At 39.0% G+C, this 18078-nt stretch overlaps 1 protein-coding gene across 7 annotated transcripts in view; it reads left to right on the top strand.

Moving 5' to 3' along the window:
- Abcc9 (ATP binding cassette subfamily C member 9) overlaps window positions 1–18078 on the top strand; it is a 127999-nt gene that overhangs the window by 89798 nt on the left and 20123 nt on the right. For all 7 annotated transcript variants that reach the window (XM_063238341.1, XM_063238345.1, XM_063238339.1 and 4 more), the window contains 3 exons: window positions 779–871; window positions 8387–8489; window positions 17339–17440. In XM_063238341.1, coding sequence (XP_063094411.1) covers window positions 779–871; window positions 8387–8489; window positions 17339–17440 — 298 coding nt within the window. The remainder of the gene's footprint in view (window positions 1–778; window positions 872–8386; window positions 8490–17338; window positions 17441–18078) is intronic.

The following is an 18078-nucleotide window of genomic DNA, read 5'->3' as shown; positions in this document are numbered from 1 at the left end:
CTCTTCCATAACTAATTGATCTCTGAAGCTTATAAGGCTACTTGTAGTAGCCTGCCTCAAAATCCACACTCTTCCATGTGGATTTTATTTTAAATGTGGTCAGCATTATACTAATTCAGAACTTTAGCCACCTCCTACATAGGCTGATATAACTTTACTCAACCAGTCTCTATCATCCTGTATGCTGTCCCCCAAGTTATGTCAATAAAGCCCCGTCTAGATTTTCCGGCCCTTTAGGAATACCCTACAGGCCAGTGCCAGGCTTACAAAGACACATCTTTTATGGAACCTCTTGCTGCCCCCACAGGATTCTGGGTCACTGCTGGGACTGAACTTGCCAAGCTCTTCAAACTGCTGTGTTTTCCCCCTTCTGATTCCTTTAACTAGGATTCACTTCCAGTCTATTTCTTTGAAGCCCTCATCATGCTTAAAGTTTCACCTAAATTTTACCTGCCCAAAGAAAGTGCTATAAATCTCCTACTGTGAGTTAACTCTCAGTCTCTGGGTCTGTATAGCAATTTACATTAGCTGCTACGCAAGGCTGAGTGTTTTGTACAACACCGTAGGATCAGCCGACACCTGTGTTCATTATGTATCTGTCTTTTCCTTTCATTTTAGACTGTAAGTTGTTGAATTTCTTTGTAAATGCATATTAGAGAAAAGAATTAAAATGACAAATACAAATGCAATACCAAAGTAACCTTGGTTTAGAATGAATGTGGCGGTCTTTGAGCTCAGGTGGATGTGCAGCCTGTTTTTGTCCTTCTCTCTGTCCTAGGGACCTCCAGGAACTTGACGATAGTACCCAGCTTCCTCTGCTTTGCCATTTCTCAGAAACAGCTGAAGGACTCACCACTATCCGGGCCTTCAGGTGAGGGAACATGTTTTCATATTGCTGGTTAGGCTATTACATCATTGACAAATGCTTATCAACAAATGTCAGTTAATCACTACCAGTATTTGGGTGGGCACTATGTGCTTGACCGTGAATTAAAGCAGGACAAAGAAAAATGTGGTATAAATGATTAGAATTGGAGTTCAATGGTTGGAATTTTAACAAGAGTAAAGAAAGTATGGAGCAACATATTGGAAAGGTAATTTGGAGAAGGTTTTTGAATTCTCTGGCCTCTGTTTCCTCATCTACGAAATGAAAAAATCAACCTTGCCTCAATCCAATAATCCAGTAATTATTTGATTATTTAGGCAGTTCATGTAAAGGATTAACCTCAGTGACTATTGAAGAAACGTCCAATAAACAGAGCTAAACCCAAGTATAAATAAAAGTGGTCATCATAACTCTGACAATGTTTGTGGACAGACTAATAATCCAAGCTTCTGGTGAAGGATGCTTACTTATTTCTAAAAAAAAAAAAAAAAAAAAATACCAAGCTGCATCGTCTCATTTGAGTTAGAGCAGAGAAATGTAATTATTCAATATTTCATCTGGTTTGGAAAATCAACATTTTAAAGCGCTACATCTTTCTACAACCCTAATTGGAAATATATATTGATTTAGATAGGAGAATTTTGCTAACCTAAGACATTTCTTTTAAAATGTAGAATTGGAGGGGCTGGGGATTTAGCTCAGTGGCATAAGCGCCTGCCTTGCAAGCAGGCAGTCGTGAGTTCGATCCCTGGTACCAATAAAAAAAAATGTAGAATGGGGTCATGGAGTAGAATATGTAGTACAGTTATCCACAATATTATATACCAAGGAATTTCTACATAAATCTTCCAGATTTCATCATGCAGTGTTTATAGTCTCAATGTTGTATTTTTCCATTGCAGTGTGCAGCACCTTTCTTGATAATGTAAAAGCAATTTATTGATATTGAATATAGATTACCCACATAAGATTGATACTGTATTAGTTGCCAGCAACAATCATTGGTAAATACACCATAGTAAAGTTTACTTTTTGACAAACCAGTTCTTTCAAGTTAATTTATTTAAGTAATATTTATTTGAATATTAAATATATGCCAAGTACAATTACTTTATGTGGAAATGGAGAATCCAGTATTATCGGGACACCAAAGGGCAGAGAGGATGGATATAATAATAATGACAACATAAACTGACGCCCATAAAGAGTATTAAGTGGGTATTGCTAAGGATCTTAGACTTTATTCTTTCCATGTTGAGGAGTCACTTTTTTGGTCAGTGCCTCATCACTGGGACACAATACCCAACATGCAACTTACAGGAGGAGAGAATTTTTATTTATAAAGGATCCGGTCCATGTTTAGCTGTCTTGAAGGCATGAAGGACGTGGTGGAAGAGTCTGAAAGGGCAAAGCTGCTCACATAATGGAGAGAGTAATGGGAGGACCTTTGGGAGGGAGACACAAACTTCCAGATTACTCCCGAGTGACCTGCCTCTTCTGTCCTGCCCCCATATCCTAACAGAAGAGAGTCAGCTCTGAACTGTCTGGAGAATGCATTCCCAGATGAGCATGACAACCCCATAATCTAATCACCTTCCAAAAACTCCATCTTTCAGTGTAAGAGTCTTTTCAGAGACATTCTAGATATAGACCATAACACTTACTGAAAGAATTTTAACAGGAAAATGACAGGGGGTTGTTTATTGCAATAACCCTGATCTGCTATGGATGTTGAAATAGCAAAGGTTAAGGCCAAGGGCAGAAAGATGCCAGGAAGCTTTTGCAGGTGGGCTAGTGAGATATGGCAGAGCTGCCTAAAACAGATACTCAGGATTTGGAGGAAAGTGCCGATTTTAGAAATAATCTGGGAAGTGGAGCCAATAATATTTAGGGATCAACTGAATGCAACAGAAATTGAAGATGTTGCTGCCTGGATTTTCATGAGTAAGTACAGTTTTCTAAGTTGTCAAATTGAAGGTGAGGTAAAGGATTGTGGGTGGAGAGGATGAGTTTGGTTATGGGCCAGGAGGTGCAGCTGCTGACCCAACACAGAGCTGGAGATTTTTGTGGTCAGTGGCACATACAAGTTTGGTGTTAAAAAAAAAAAAAAAAGCCTGGTGTTCAGGAGATGTGTCAAGGCAAAAGATATCAGGTTTGAGCATCATCCTCCTCCCAGATATTATTTAAAATTTTGGCTATGAATTGGATTGTCAAAGGAGTATGTGCTTAGAAAACTTGATTAAAGTCTTCAGACCACCAGCACGCAAGGAACAGTGCACGGGAAAAATCCTATGGAAAATACACTCTTCTGCCAGGGATTTAGCTCAGCAGCATAAGCTCCTGCCTTACAAGTCTGCAGTGAGTTCGATCCCTGGTACAAAAAAAAAAAAAAAAAAAAAAAACCTACAATCTTCCAAACTGGTCATTTATACAAAGCTGACCTCAAGTTCCTGCTTCAGAGAGGCTTTATGACCTATTCCTTCCATCCCCTTCTTGTGTTTGGCTCTTGCAGTGCTTGTTGGAATATTAACTGGTAGTTATCATCTTCTGGGGAAAGCCTTCCCTGGAATCAGAATGTGCACTACCTGCCTTCTTCAGATCTCTGTGATGGCTCCAAAACTTATCACACTGTACCAAAAGCACCTGTTTCTACAAGCATTGCTCTACAAGATTGGGAGCACCTTTAGAATTAGTAATGTGTCATAGATGCTCAAATGTTATATGAATGCATTGTAGAGCCCTGTGGCTTTCTTTCAGTATCTTTGTGACTCTTTGCTTTCATTTCCTATCCACTCTCATCCCTCTCCACTTGAACTTCACTTTCTGGTCAACTTCTTCAGGAAGGGAATGGGTTGATCATGTCCCTTGTCATGACTTCAGTTTTCTAACTACCAATCCTTCTGCATGCTACCTCTTAATCCTGGCCAACCCCTACAAGGGCCAACATCAAATCCAAACTAACACGTTCCCTGCCAAAGGAATATCTAACCCTTGGCAACTGATCTGATGCTGTAGCAGGCTGAACCCTGCAAAGACCAACTGTCCTACGAGTGAGAAGTCAGTCCCGGTAAAGATCAAATTCACTGAGGATTCCTCTCATGTTCCCTATGTATCCAGATGGAAGAGGCTTCCATCCAAGAACTTTGCCAATCTAGCAGCTACCAAAGGCACTTGAGTGGTCAGCTGAAATTTTTCTTAGCCCTTCATCCAAATGTCACCTAATGGGCAAATATTGACCTTGACTAGCTCTACCCAAGTCAAGGAAAAATCTAGAAGGCCTGACTGTTGTACTTATTTTTAATCAATGTGTACCTGAGGAATGGACCTTAATTTAATCTTTTTCCCAAGACTACAATGATGTAAGAGGACTAAATATTATCACTTAGCAGGGCAGACCACATCATCCTAACAGGAGGAAGGAATTTAGAACAGTTAACAAAATAAGTCAACTAAATAGTAGGCAAAGAATCAAGATAGTGATAGGAGTTAGAGTTAAATGATGAAATTTTAACCAAAAAGTTGAAAATATATTAGTAGTGTGACTTAGCCAAAGACAGTGTCAATGAAGTTAAACAAGGTAGTATTTTAAGATGAAATTGAAAGACCAATGGTGGTTAAAGCAAAAAAGAAGAAGAAGAATTAAAAGTCTCTTTGGATATGGAAACCAAAGAGTGCTTTGTAACCTTAACAAAAACAAAAATGATAAAAGTGGAAGAGGATCAAAGTCAGAATCCAGAGGGTTGAAGACATGAGAGTGGCGAAGGAAAACTGGTCCTTCAAGAAGCATCACTGGGGTAGAAAGGACCATTAAAGGAAGTTCTGACTATCTTTTTACTTTTGGCAAGGTAATTGTTAGAGAAACTGAAGATCACCAAGGCATTTTTTATAGGAGAGTTTAGGTAGGGGAGGAGGAAGGTTTGGTTGAGAGGGAGATCTTTCTGAGAGGTAAAAATTTGGGGACTTTCCAGGAGAGAGAGGGGTTGGCATGGGTATAGGATGTTTTGGTGGTTTGGGGACACTGAGCAAGGGTACAGGATGTCTTCTGTGGGCTCCCTGTACTAGGAACTCAGGTTGCAAGGTGCTTTCCCGTGAACAAGGTGTGAAGCTTGGGGAGTTTTTTCTATACTTTTTTGGGTTTTGGGGTGGGGACCCAGCCTGGGAACCAAACACTAATGAGCTGGACATTTTACAGGGGAAAGTGAAGAAGGAGAGATATAGGATGAGAAGGATCAGACAGATGGTGCAGAGCTTCACATCCAGCAGACAGGGACATGTTCAAGTGCCAATGCGGAGAGATACGTTTAGCTGAACAGGATGAAGTCTGGGGATTGTGAGGACAAAGAGGAATGTAAATGGGTGCAGGGAAACCTGGCAGTGTAGCAGGAAGTTGCTGGGGTCATCCTAACAGAGTATTCTTTCCTTGAAGGACCAAGAGAGGTCACCTGAGAGTGCTGTGGACAAGAATCAGTAAAAGCATCTTGAAGGAAGTGAGGAAGATTTAGAATTGAAGAGCAAATTAACCAGTGGTCCAGGTTTAACTTTTACTAGACACACAAGCAGAATTTAGTGTTACTATTGCTAATTTTATACTGGGAAAAAATTATAGGTACTGTAAGAAGAACAAAATCCTGTTAACCTCCCCTGTTTGATATAGTTAGAAGAACCTAACTTCTACCTCAAAGTATTCAGCCCATATCTAAGACCCCAAATTAGATCTCCTAGAATTCGTTTGAAAAGCAGATATTAAGTACCATAAAAACCAGCACAAGTCTTGAAAATGTGAGAATGGTCCACTTGCCGCAGATAAGATTCTAGAATATGCCTGTTTTTTTGTGGGCAAAAATCGAACATGTTCTTTTTCATCCATCCATCTGTTCCTTTCTTTCCAGCTCTCCAGATCCCCAGAGCCCGGAGCTCTTTTGGAAAGTTAGCATTTACTGACTAGGCTGCTTTTCCTCCTCTGGTATTAGGGTTCATGGTGTACTCACATGAACAATGAACAACCTCATGTAGTTTACCACGAAAGTATCCCAGTTAAATTAGACTGAGATTTCAGTGACCTTTCTTCTTTTCTTTTTCTCTTTGTCTGACAGAATAAAGGTCTAAGAATGTTCAGAAGATGAGCTGGATGTGGATGAAAAGATACAGACTGTGTCAAAGTTTCCATTAGGAAAACAGAAGGTTTCTTGCCAACTAGAAACACACAGAAAGAATGTTCATTGCATTTCACCCCTCCCCGCTCAGGGCTGCCTCAGATGTCTCCAGCTCTATTTTCCAAACCCTTTCAGAGCGTATCTGAAACAATACAGCTCAGCTTAAGAGAAAGGAAGAAGAGTCCCAGACAAAACACCGTCAAAGTCAGATATCTGATATTCATCTCAGATGAGGTCCACAGGCTTTGCTCCAGCTTGCCTCATCTTGGCTGGGGAGAGAAACTGAGCTATCTCAGGCTCCCTGAATATGCTCAGCTTTCTCATTTCTGTGTGTTTGCTCCTGTGCTTCCTTAGATGCCATGTTCTCCTGTGACAGTCAGCTTGTCCCCACACTCAGACCATCTTTCCTGTCCTTTGAAAATCACGGCTTCACCTCCAGCTCTCTGTCCATCCTCGCTCTTTCAAACCTTCTGATCAGTGCAGATCATCACCTGCCTTTAGGATGGAGTGGGATGTCGTGTACAGGGATCATGATAATATTTTGTACCATGCCTACCTGGTAATACTGCATTTAGCTCCATTATGGACAGTGGACTTGTCCAGGAAAGAGGATGTGTCTTGTTCATACAATTCTTGTTCATGTTATGCGTATCTTCAGTCAGGTATAGTGATTCATTTAGAACTGATGTTTGCTAAGTGTTTCTGAACGCATGAATGAAACTCTTTCTGTACCAATAGGTACAGAAATAATGAACCTTACTTGAATATTTAAAGTTCATTTCTACTATCACTATAAAATCTAATCACAGTATGAAATCCCCTACCTTTTAGCTGTTCACTGTATTTATCCCTGAAAGACTCACCTAGAGGGTAAACATGTCCTTGGGATGGCTTAGTCACACACTAGTGTGCTGTCATTGAGCACAGGTCCTCCCGTGCATGGCACTTAGGTCAAGGCTATGTAACTCAAAGTGAAGTAATTATTTGGCTCTGGTGGCTGAATCCTTTGCTTATTATAGATCAGATGTTTCTGTCTGACTGAATTATCTGTCTGGCATAGCATACTGGAATGATCAGATTGATTGGAGAGATATCAAGTATCTGCTTTACAGTGAGTTGTATGGATCGCTTCAGTAGGCCAAGGGAATGCTCCACCGAGGACTTTGTTCTTTGATACAAATGGCGGTTTATTAAAAAGTTTTGCAATTTCACTTGAATGTTGGGGGAGCAGTGGGGTTCCCTTATCAGACAGGAACCATTAGCTGGTTGTCACATGAAATTTGGCTCTTCCTTGCAAAATAACCCATAAGATGGGTTATATAAGACAAGCCGTGATTGCAGTGAGTGAGTAAACCACATTTGATTTGGCATTTCCCCAACTTTCAAGCCAGTTACTTTCCAACTTTCCATTGTTTCTGTTATTCAGGGAAAATAATTGCAAAATGAAAAGAGACTATTTTTGTAATTCAGAATAGATTTTCTTAACCATGTAGCTTGGGTCTCTGTGACAGTAACTTACATGTTCAAATAGGCAATTTCATTTATAAAGTAGGATATAGATTATATTGAGTATCAAGAATGAACTTAAGCTATCAGGGATTTATATCTAAAATGTGTGTATCACACATTAGATGTGATAGACACATTTAGATACATATTCCCAGGTATCCTCTTTAGAACCACAGACCAAGATCTTTTTTGTGAAATGACCATTCCTACAGAAAGCTCGAAACAATGGTGTGTATACATCTTACTAATAAGAACGTATACCATCCGTGAGACTCCCTGTCCTCCTCTTCTACCATCCCATTTTCCCTTTTTGATTCCCAGGAACACCAGGCAACACAAAATTTTTGAAGTATCTATTCACCTGTTACAAATGCATCGTTTCCTATGTTTCTCTTGCCCCAGTATTTCTTACCCAACTCTTAATCATACCATTTGAAAATGCACAATAAATGTCATTAAAAGAAATTGGAATATATCTTACTTGCCTAGAACTCGTAGTGGTTTTTGTAGGACCCTTGCAACATAGGTCATGCTTTGTTTTCATAGCCACAGTATGTGGACATTTATGTAATGGTCTTTAATAAGAATTTGTCATCAGAGAGACTCTTTTCCCTAGTAGGGGTGTGAAAGAGGAGCACACCCTCAACCTCACCAAGTTCACTAGAACTGCTCAAAGCTCCAGCAGCTGGTCTACATTTGAAGTAGGAATCTAGTTACCAATCACTCTATCCCATTACTTTGTCACTTTGTTGAGTAAATTGTGTGGTAGTAAGTGTGGCTGGTTTTTATTACTTCTCCGGTTGTGCAGCTAACATCATAATATTTTTGTTTTCTGCAGGCATGAAACCAGATTTAAGCAACGTATGCTGGAACTGACAGACACGAACAACATTGCCTACTTATTTCTCTCAGCTGCCAACAGATGGCTAGAGGTCAGGACGGTACGTTCATCTCATGATTTCGAAATGGAAACCAAACAGAGAAGAGGCGTGATGTGGAGAGGCAGACAGTTGTAAAAATTAGTCTTCCACGGAGGCAGCCTTAGTCTCACATTTTCTGGACTTTAAAATAGCTCAGCTCTGTTTATGTTACAGATGAAATTTGTCATAATGTTTTAACTAATGGCAAGACAAATAGCCCCAAAAGCAAAAATTCATTCTGTGTTCATTATAGTCTCCAGACTCCATAAGTTAATGGATTGGCAAATATTTATATAACTTCCTTTTTTTTTTTAAGAGCAAATTTGACAAGTGACCAACTATACTAGTTTCCTTCACTGAGCTGGGCAGGCTCGGGAGACTTGACAATTTTCTATGTTTTAAGCCAGTAGAGCATCATGGTAACACAAAATGTAAAAAACTACGATTAATTGTTTATTGCTTTCTTTAGTCATGGATGATGCAGAGGAACAAGCATAAGCTCTGGTATTACACAGACTTCTTGTAGCAAATTAATTTGAGTCCCAGTTCCTAGTCTTAGAACAGGAACATGAATATGTGCTTCTTGGAGGTATTAGCATTTAAAATACATAAATGCCCTCTTATATTGAGTGCCAAATGCCGTCGACCATGTCTTTCAAAAGGGTGGATGAATGATTAAATGAATGGAAATTCTACTTGTCCTGGTAAGTGATTTGTAAGCTAACCACCTATAGTTTGAAGTAAGAGAAAAATGTGATGGAAGGTCTAGAAAGGAAGAAATATATTTGGCATCCCTGACTGTAAGATCAGTGGTGTAAATAAGCTACTCTGATGGTAGCAATGAGTTGAATGGAATTTTTAAATGGTTATACCAGTTTTGGACTATTGGAAGTACTTTATTTGGACTGATTATGCTTTCTTACCATATGCAGGGATTCTTTTAAAACTCAACAACCTGAGGGTAGATGATAAAAGTAGTTAGAGTTAGAAGTGCTCAGGTTATAATCTGAGGAATCAGGTGGTAGACGTAGATTTGGAATCTGGGACAACCTGTCAACTTTAGCTATCGTGATTTCTCACTGACTTATAAAGTCTCCCATGTATTAGTTGCTATGGAGAAATTATTCAGTGCCTTGCACAATTATATTTCACAAGTTTTTAAAAGAACCATTGGCTACTGGTAAGCAACTTCCTCCATGTAACTCTGAGGGTGGGAGGGTAGAGTTTCTCAGAACTATAGGTAATAGAAAGGCAAATGAAGTATACTTCCATATATTGCTTGTTGTTTGTGACCTTTTGACATCGGTGTTTTTCTCTAAGGGAAAATATCGTTGGTGAATAATAGAATTAATGATAAGCTAACGAAAGACTGTTCTAGAATCGTAAGGGAAAATGGTAGTAGTTATCCCAGCATCTGATTTACATAAACTTGAAGAACAAGCGTGCTTTTTAAGTGTGTTTACTTTGGATATGAGGTGGGTGTCCGACCAGGACTCCTGTTTTCACTCTTCAGCACTTCCTACCGTCAGGTTCATGGACAAGTGGTGAACCAGAATCTTCACACAAACCATATGTTCAGCTCCCATGGCCAAAAGATGAGCTATTCATGTGCCAAGAGAGGGAAGGTCAGGACAAGTTAAAAAGAAACAGCAGCCAAACTCGAAGCATTTGAGGTTCAATAATGCTTTAACTCCCACATGAAAAATCAGTAGAACTCACCTGAATATAAAGGAAGTCTAGTTCCATCTGTAGAAAGCTAAAGAAAAACCTGGCATTCCACACGGGAAGGGCCAAGCCTATCATTCATTTCACTACTTTATAATACATTTTCTGCTCTGCCCTCTCTTTGCTCACAGTATGTTACAATCCCTCCAACACTTGCTAAAGCAGTTTCATTACTAGAATGCTCCTTTACAAACTAGTACAGGCCAGGTGTGGTGGCTCATGCCTGTAATCCCAGCACTTGGGAGGCTGAGGCAGGAGGAACACTGCGAGTTCCAGACCAGCCTGGGCTACACAGTGAGCTCAAGGCCAGCCTGAACTGCATAAGACTCTGTCTCAAAAAAGATATAATAATAATAAATAGATAAAGTACAAATAAAAACTAGTACAAAAAAGGACTGTTCATTCCCCGGTTTTGACACCCCCTACACCTCCTTCAAAAATTAAAGCGACTTTTCCTGTTGTTTCTGATGAAGGTAAGAAATTCCATTGATTTACTGCAACATTCTAGACATACCTGCTGACAGAAGTCAGATATAGTCCTGTGTGTATAGTTTGTTGCTATTTAACACATCTCGTTATGTGGCTGTGGACATGGGCCACCGTGACAATACCCCATTTGACAACCCCACAGACTGATGGTTAGTTGGTCAGGTTTACCCTCATTCTCTTCTGAGAAACAGAGTTTTTATTAGAACCAGGTATATTTCCAAGCACATATGCCACAGTAGGAGTGCTGAATAGGTGCAGAAGATGATTTCTATTGGGAAATAATCTTTTCTCCCTACTGCATGCACACGCCTGACCTCATTACTACCACACTTCTGTGGCTATGTCTGCATCGGTGGATACATGCTTTCAGTTCAGAATAACTGGATCTTGTGTCAGAAATCTGAACGTTGAGCTACAGGACCTCAGAGACTGAGGTGTGAACTGTCTCTGAAACCTCACAGCTGAACATATTCTGCTTTGTAAGTCATTTGAAAAAAAAAAGTGGTAAAACCTTTTATTTCCTTGCTTAACCCTGTCCTTTCCCTATCTTTTATCATATTACTCAGTGAGTCAAAATAAATACATGCTTATAGCAAGTATTCCTAGAGTTACCAGACCAGAAACACAATCCAAGTAGGGCAAGGAAGATCACTGTGTTGGGCACAGATTGGAAGAAAGGAACAGGATTTCCTGGTGCAGATTTGGTGAGTCTGAAAGCTATCATTCAGGAATGCAGAGCCTTAATGGAAAAGCGGGGAGAAAAAAACCTGATTTCATAGCTTTCTGTGGATGTTTTCCTCTTTCTTTCCTGTTCACTCCCAGTTCTAGCTTTCTGAAGGAAGGACACTGCTGTGGCCAATAAATGCCAGGGAAAATGAAGACAGAGAAACCAGAGCAAAACCAGTTTGTTGAATTTAGGAAGGTGTCTGGGGCCCCATCCAGTTTTTGCTGGTTACCTTTTTTTGTTTGCTTGTTATTGTTTTGTAAATGTATATCTCTTCTTTCTTTTCCTATTCCTGTCAAGTAAGTGTCAACACAGTCACAGTGTGCTCTTCTTCCCTGGGAAAGGAGGTTTTCCCCCATGGAATTCAGTCTTCCCTACTATATTCATTTCATATTCATTTTGAATTGGAAAAAAAAATAAAAACCATAACATGCGTTAGAAAAGGACAAGAGTCTAAAAGAATAAAATAGCTTGGCTGGAAGAAAAAGATCTCGCTGTGGCCACCCGGCTTGCTCTGGCAGCGGAGGAGCCTGTTTTCCCCGTGGGTTCCAAGCGAAATGGGCCTCGATGGTGTGCGATTTGTCCCTGCAGTCTAACCTTTGAATGCTGCTTACGTCCTTCAGTTCGGCTCAGTGTTCTCTCTCCATCCCTCTGCACTAAACAATTCCAGTTCTTTGGCATCTGTGTTTCCATTTACAAAAAAATTGTGTAACTCTATCTAGAGACTGTCTTTCCAAGGCTTTCTCTTGGTGTGCGGTGAAAGAATAAAAGAAAATTCACATGGGAAGCCAAAAAAGGAAAGAGAGAGTGAAGGAGGGGGAGGCAGAGGAATCTTGCTTTAGAGTCAACATGTTGAAGTGAAAAGAGTCTCCAGAGTGACCTTGCACAAGAGTCTGCTTTTAGGGAAACAACACAGAGCCTTTTTGCGTGTTCACAACTCCAGGGTAGCAGCTGTGGATAGGTGTGCCACGACCTTGTATTTTCCTTTTAGAGGCCATAGTGGAATATTCTTCCTAATACTCTGTGGGACTTTAGACAGGTATTCCTGAGGGATACATGGAGGGAAGGACTCGTGTGTTGTTCAGTTTCTATCAACTATGTGCAAATCTGTTTTAGATGTCATTGCGTCTCTAGAAATCTGACAAGAGCCTTCTCTCTTTGATATGGGAATCAAAGGCTTTTATTCTGGGAGAAAATATTGAATTCATAAAATTAGTAGAGGTTGTCGTTTAACACTATCCAAATAAAATGCCCTGTGGCTGGGCTCTCTTTTGGGGACGGATAATTAATATACTTAAGATTATTTTCTAAACTGAAGCTCTCATTCCTCCATTTCATTTTGACAGGTGTTTGCACCAATTAGATCAGTGAGGTTAGTCATCTCTGCTCAGCGCGAGTTACTCAGACCATCAGCTTCTCCTTCCTTTGTTGCCTATAAGTCATTTTTGCTGTTCACATTATTTCTAGAGAAATGGGAAGAAGTGGAAAAACCAAGTGGTCACTTCATAACTCATTACATTTGCTCATTACATTAACAGTAAAGGATGTGGAAAATGGGGAGCTGATGAAAGCTTATGTTGTGTGTTTTCCTATGTTATGGTACCTTTTAAGGAAAGCTAATTGGAGTTTAGTGATTGCACTATGAAATTTCTTATTAAATATTGTGCACAAAAAGCTTTCTCCTTTTGCAAATCAAGATAATGTTCTGATCAAATGTCTTCCCAGATTTTCAATTCCTTATAAAACATACTTTTGAGGAGCAGTAATAATCCAGAAATGAGCCAGAAAGTAACTAGTCAGTATTTTAAAAAGCTAGCAGGAATAGCATCTTCTCAATGAACAGTATAAAAGACTTTTTATAATAAATAACTTCATTACAGACAGTAAACAAACATACTGGCATTCACATTATGATAGCTGTTTGAATTTAGTACATTGTAAATTTTGAAATTGAGCTCATGTCTTAAAATTTTTACTGGATACAGGACATAGCTCAGCAGCATGGCACCTGCCAGGCAAGCGCAAGGTTGTGAATTCAATTTCTGGTATCAAAAAAAATTCACTATAAAATGTATCTCAAAAATAGCTATACTTTGTTTTTGCTGAAGTTCCCAAAACATTATCTCCATAATGTTTCCTTTACATATGCAAGTAAGCATGTGTTAATTACTGGACTAATACCGTAGCCTAATGACGCTATTGAAAACTTCATGGGTCATTTTGAAAATCCAGCCCTTAAAAGGGGCCCGGGAAGTATACACTGATGACAACTCATTCATCAGCCTTCTCCCTGTCCTTCCCTCACCTGCTTTCACTTCTCTTGTGGCTCTTTTGCCAAGATAAGACTATGTGTTACCAGAAAATTACCGCTTTTCATTCAGGAAAAGAAACTTAAAATTGGCATTTAGTTGAATGCACTATTTAGTTCTGTGCAGCGCATGAATCTGGGAGCCCAACAGAGAATGAGAAAATTTTTGCTGGAATAAAGTAAGTTGAGAGACAGAGAAACTAAATGAATAATGTTTTGTATCTCCTTTATCATATTTATGTTAAGCCTACTACTTAATTTTTCTTTATTAAGACCCAATGATTATTTTGCTGGTTCAGTATCTCAGATAAGGACTTGGTCTATTCTGGACCTATTTTGATCTGCTCTTGTAAAGAACACAGCAATTTCACAGCTTTGAGATTGGTGCTGTGAGCACCTAGGGTTGCCATTGAAAGAGGAATTAAAAGTATTCATTTGAAAATGGATAATGGAATTCGTGGTTTATATCTTAGTTCCTTTCCTGTCACTAAGGACAAAATCCAACACCCCCAACTTAAAGGGGAAGAGGTTCATTTTGTCTCACTGTGTTAGTCCATGGTCAGCCAGCTCCAAGGCAGAAACAGAATGATAGAAGGGGATAGTGGGGGGAAAGTTGCTCAGTCCATGGCAGCTCGGGAGACAGAGGAGGAGCCCTTCTAGATCATGCCCCTAGTGACCCACCATATCTGACCAGCCTTCACGTCCTAACAGCACAGTCCACGTCTGAACTCACCAACAGGTGAAGTGTTTTTCACTCTAAACAAGCAAAGAACCAATCGTGGGTGTGGCTCAGTGAGTAAATACTTGCCTAGCATATGCAAGGTGTCAGGTTTGCTTTCTGGCTCCATAAAAGAAAAAAAAGAAAGAGTGATCAAAGACTTCCTACTACATCTGCCTGATAGAAGGTTTGTAGGGCACTGTACTATCACAGGTCTAAGAAGGGGATAAAAAGGTCATAAAACATAGTGCTAGACTTTCAACTTTAACAAGTGTGCTCCTTTCTAGTATCTTTCTGTATTTACCTTTTTTTTTTTTTTTTTGGTACTCCATATTTAACTTTTAAAATATAGAAAAGACCTTCATAGGGAATCACATCTTTAAAACAAGGTCACTTGACATCCTAATTCAGAAGATATTTAACTCATAGAAAAACTCAGTACATGTTTTATGAAGCAGTGAATTTACTCACTTATTCCATAAAGAGTCAATGAACTTTTACAATGTTCTTAACATTATTCTTTCTGCTGGAGATGATATTAGCAAATATTCAAAGATCCTGTCCGTATGGAATTTAGGTTCTACTAAGGATAAATAAGGAACACTTAAATAAGCCAATAAGATCATTTTGGATATTTCTAAATTCTTTGAGGAAAATGAAACAGGGCAATGGGACAGAGAACTGTTCCAGGGCTGGGTGAGGCACCAAGAAAGGATAGTTTTTCCAAGGAGGTGGTGTGTGAGTTGATTCCTAACCCATGAGAAGGAGCCAGGTACCAGGGGGCCAGGTGTGGGCAAACGTTTTAAGCCATCACTAGAGTTCCCCTGAATAGAAAAGCAGCCAATGGGATTACAGCAGAGTGAAGAAGTGAAGGTCAGAATAGACACAGTGTAGAATTAGCACTTTAAGTCATATAAAGCCTTGTAATTCATCAGAGTTTGAATTTATTATGGGTACAGTAGGAAGGCATCAGTAATTCTAAACAGGGAAGTCATGAGTTGGCTTAAATTTTTAAAGAATGTTGAACACTTAAGTCTTTTCTTTCCAAAGAAGTTAAAAGATGGTAAGCAGAGAATAAAAGTTAATAAAAAGGTTTCTTGTAGAACCCTTAAGGCACACCTTGCCCTTACAAATTTCTCAATAGGTCAACGACACATTTTGTTTGTATACTGCTGGGGACACTGCTGGATGTATCTTCTAAAGTAAAGTAGTAATTTACTTTCTGCAATTTATCGTCAAAACTTTTTATGCGTCTTTTTAAAGGAAAAAATATGTAAATCACAAAAGTATAATAATTTTGTAAGTCTGAACTTTGCAGGAAGAGTTGAAAAGAAAAAAATCAGGATGCTTGAATGTTTTAGGAGTATTCAGGAGCATGATAGCATAAAAGAATAATCCAGATTGATTGGCCATGCAGACATGCAGTTATTGCTTCCAATAAAGGAAGCAAGAGGAAAAACTCTCTGATTGGAATGTGTTAACAATGGATCCATTAAATAAGCAATCAAAGAAACATTTATTACCTCTGTGGAATGTATTGTGGCAAGAGATTAACTCTACTTGATTTGTTAGTCCTTGTAATGATCATGGGAATCAATATAGAATTATGTCAGCGCCTGTTTTGACCGTTGATGTTCTATGATTTATAAACATCTATAAAGTTCGTTCAATCCTTTGGAAATCATCCAGGAGAAAACATTCTGATACAGGGAATGGGGAGATCTAACTTGTTCTTCAGGTATTTATTCCTTTCAAAATCTCTGAGAATTAGGTATTATTTCTATTTTTCAAAGAAAAAAAATGAGACTTGGAATGATTTTAATTGTTTGCCTGAGCTCACTAGCTAGTAATCATCAAAAAATGGCATTTGAATTCAGATTCTCATTGCAAGATTGAGAATCATTGTTTTCCAGTAGCTTCATCTTTGAAACAGCAGTGTACCTATGACTGCAGAAACTTAATTCTTTAACTTTTGTGCATTAAATATTCCATTACTGCTATTGCTTCTTATCACTCAGTTGGTAGATCTTTTGTGGTGAGGGACCAAAAGTACAGCTAACTAGAGAAGGATTTCACTAATTGGAGGACACTTGCAATAACTCTAGACGACTCATGTATAAAATTTTACCTGCTTTCTGTGACATTTGACACATCAGCACAAGCATTTCTAGACTTTCTTTTTCCAAGAATATGACGGACCAATACCTAAGAAGGTTGAGGAATGAGAAAAGACAAAGATGTTAGGAAATAAACAGATGTCCCTTTGTCTTTCAGTGGAATCGAAATTGGCCTCCATAAATTTTTCAAATTTTGCAACAGAGTTTATCATTGGGCCATGGAAAATTCAGACACTCAAAGACATGGGAATTCTACTAATTTATGAACAAATACAGCCTTTCTTCTTATTTACATGAAATCTACAGATCTTTTGTCCTACAGACTCTGAGCATAGATAGTTGACAAAAAGTTCAGATACAGATCCCATCAAGTTAATCAGAGGCACTTTTTACAAGGACCTGCACACAGGAGCTATTGCAATCCTGACGTAAGTGCACATGAAATCTATGCTGGCAAAGCAGGGCCAAAAAGAATTGCTTGGTTGCCAACATAATGCAATACAAATTAAAAAAAAATAAATAAAAAGCAAACCCAACATCTGATCCTGGTTGTGGATCAGATTTAACTTCTGAACCAGTACCTTTTGTATATTATGAGACTGTGGCATCCCTTACATACCAACTATGCTATTGTAAGATGTTATTATTCCATGCCTGAAGTATCCATCCTTCCTCTAAAGCTTGTCAGGGCACATGAGGAATGATGTGTATTTCCTTGGTGACCACCTCTCTTAGATTGCTTGAGCTCTCTGCTTTAAGACGTTGAGAATAATCTTCTAACCCTTCCAGGATTATCTGGGAGCTTGCATCGTCCTCACCGCATCTATTGCCTCCATTAGTGGATCGTCCAACTCTGGATTGGTGGGTTTGGGGCTTCTGTATGCACTTACGGTAAGTATGATGAAAACTTCCCCAATGGATGAGTTTGTTATGTACCATAAACGTGTAGTAACAAAAATATTTAAAAAGGAAAAAAAGAGAATCATACTCTTTCCGTGCAGTGTTGAAGAAACTTGCTATCCACTCCCACGGATGCTAGAAATGTCTGAATGTATGACTAGATATCATCTTGAGAATAGTAGATTCAGCCCCAAATTTTATATTTTAGGATACCTTCGATTCATTTTTGACCTTCTAAGACAGTTGTTAAAAATTTCCCAAATCCCACAGTTTAAAGCCCTCCCTGAGATCTCCAGCCTGAGGTGTTCACAATCCACTTGGCAACAGTAAAATTTAATATGAATGAATCCAAATAGAAGTACATCTAACTATCCCAGGAATATCAGGGGAAAGTTCACAAAACTGTGCCATGAGAGAAGCCTGGCAGGAGAGTGAACGCCTTGGCCAACACAGCTCATGACATTTTCCCTGGTCTCTGACAATCTGAAGCATTTGTGAATTATGCCACATAATGAAATGCTAACTGTCTAAGCCATCTTATTCTCAAGTATACAGTGATTATGAAAATTGCTTCCTCTGATTTTATTTCATTTCTTTACTTTGTAATTTTTACTTTAAAGATAATAAAA

The sequence above is a fragment of the Cavia porcellus genome, unplaced genomic scaffold, assembly GCF_034190915.1.
Source record: "Cavia porcellus strain 051 isolate PalLab524CR breed Dunkin Hartley unplaced genomic scaffold, mCavPor4.1 scaffold_27, whole genome shotgun sequence".
NCBI classification, from domain to species: domain Eukaryota; kingdom Metazoa; phylum Chordata; class Mammalia; order Rodentia; family Caviidae; genus Cavia; species Cavia porcellus.
Note: the sequence above shows the minus strand (reverse complement) of the source record. Positions and strands in the feature narration are given on the sequence as shown.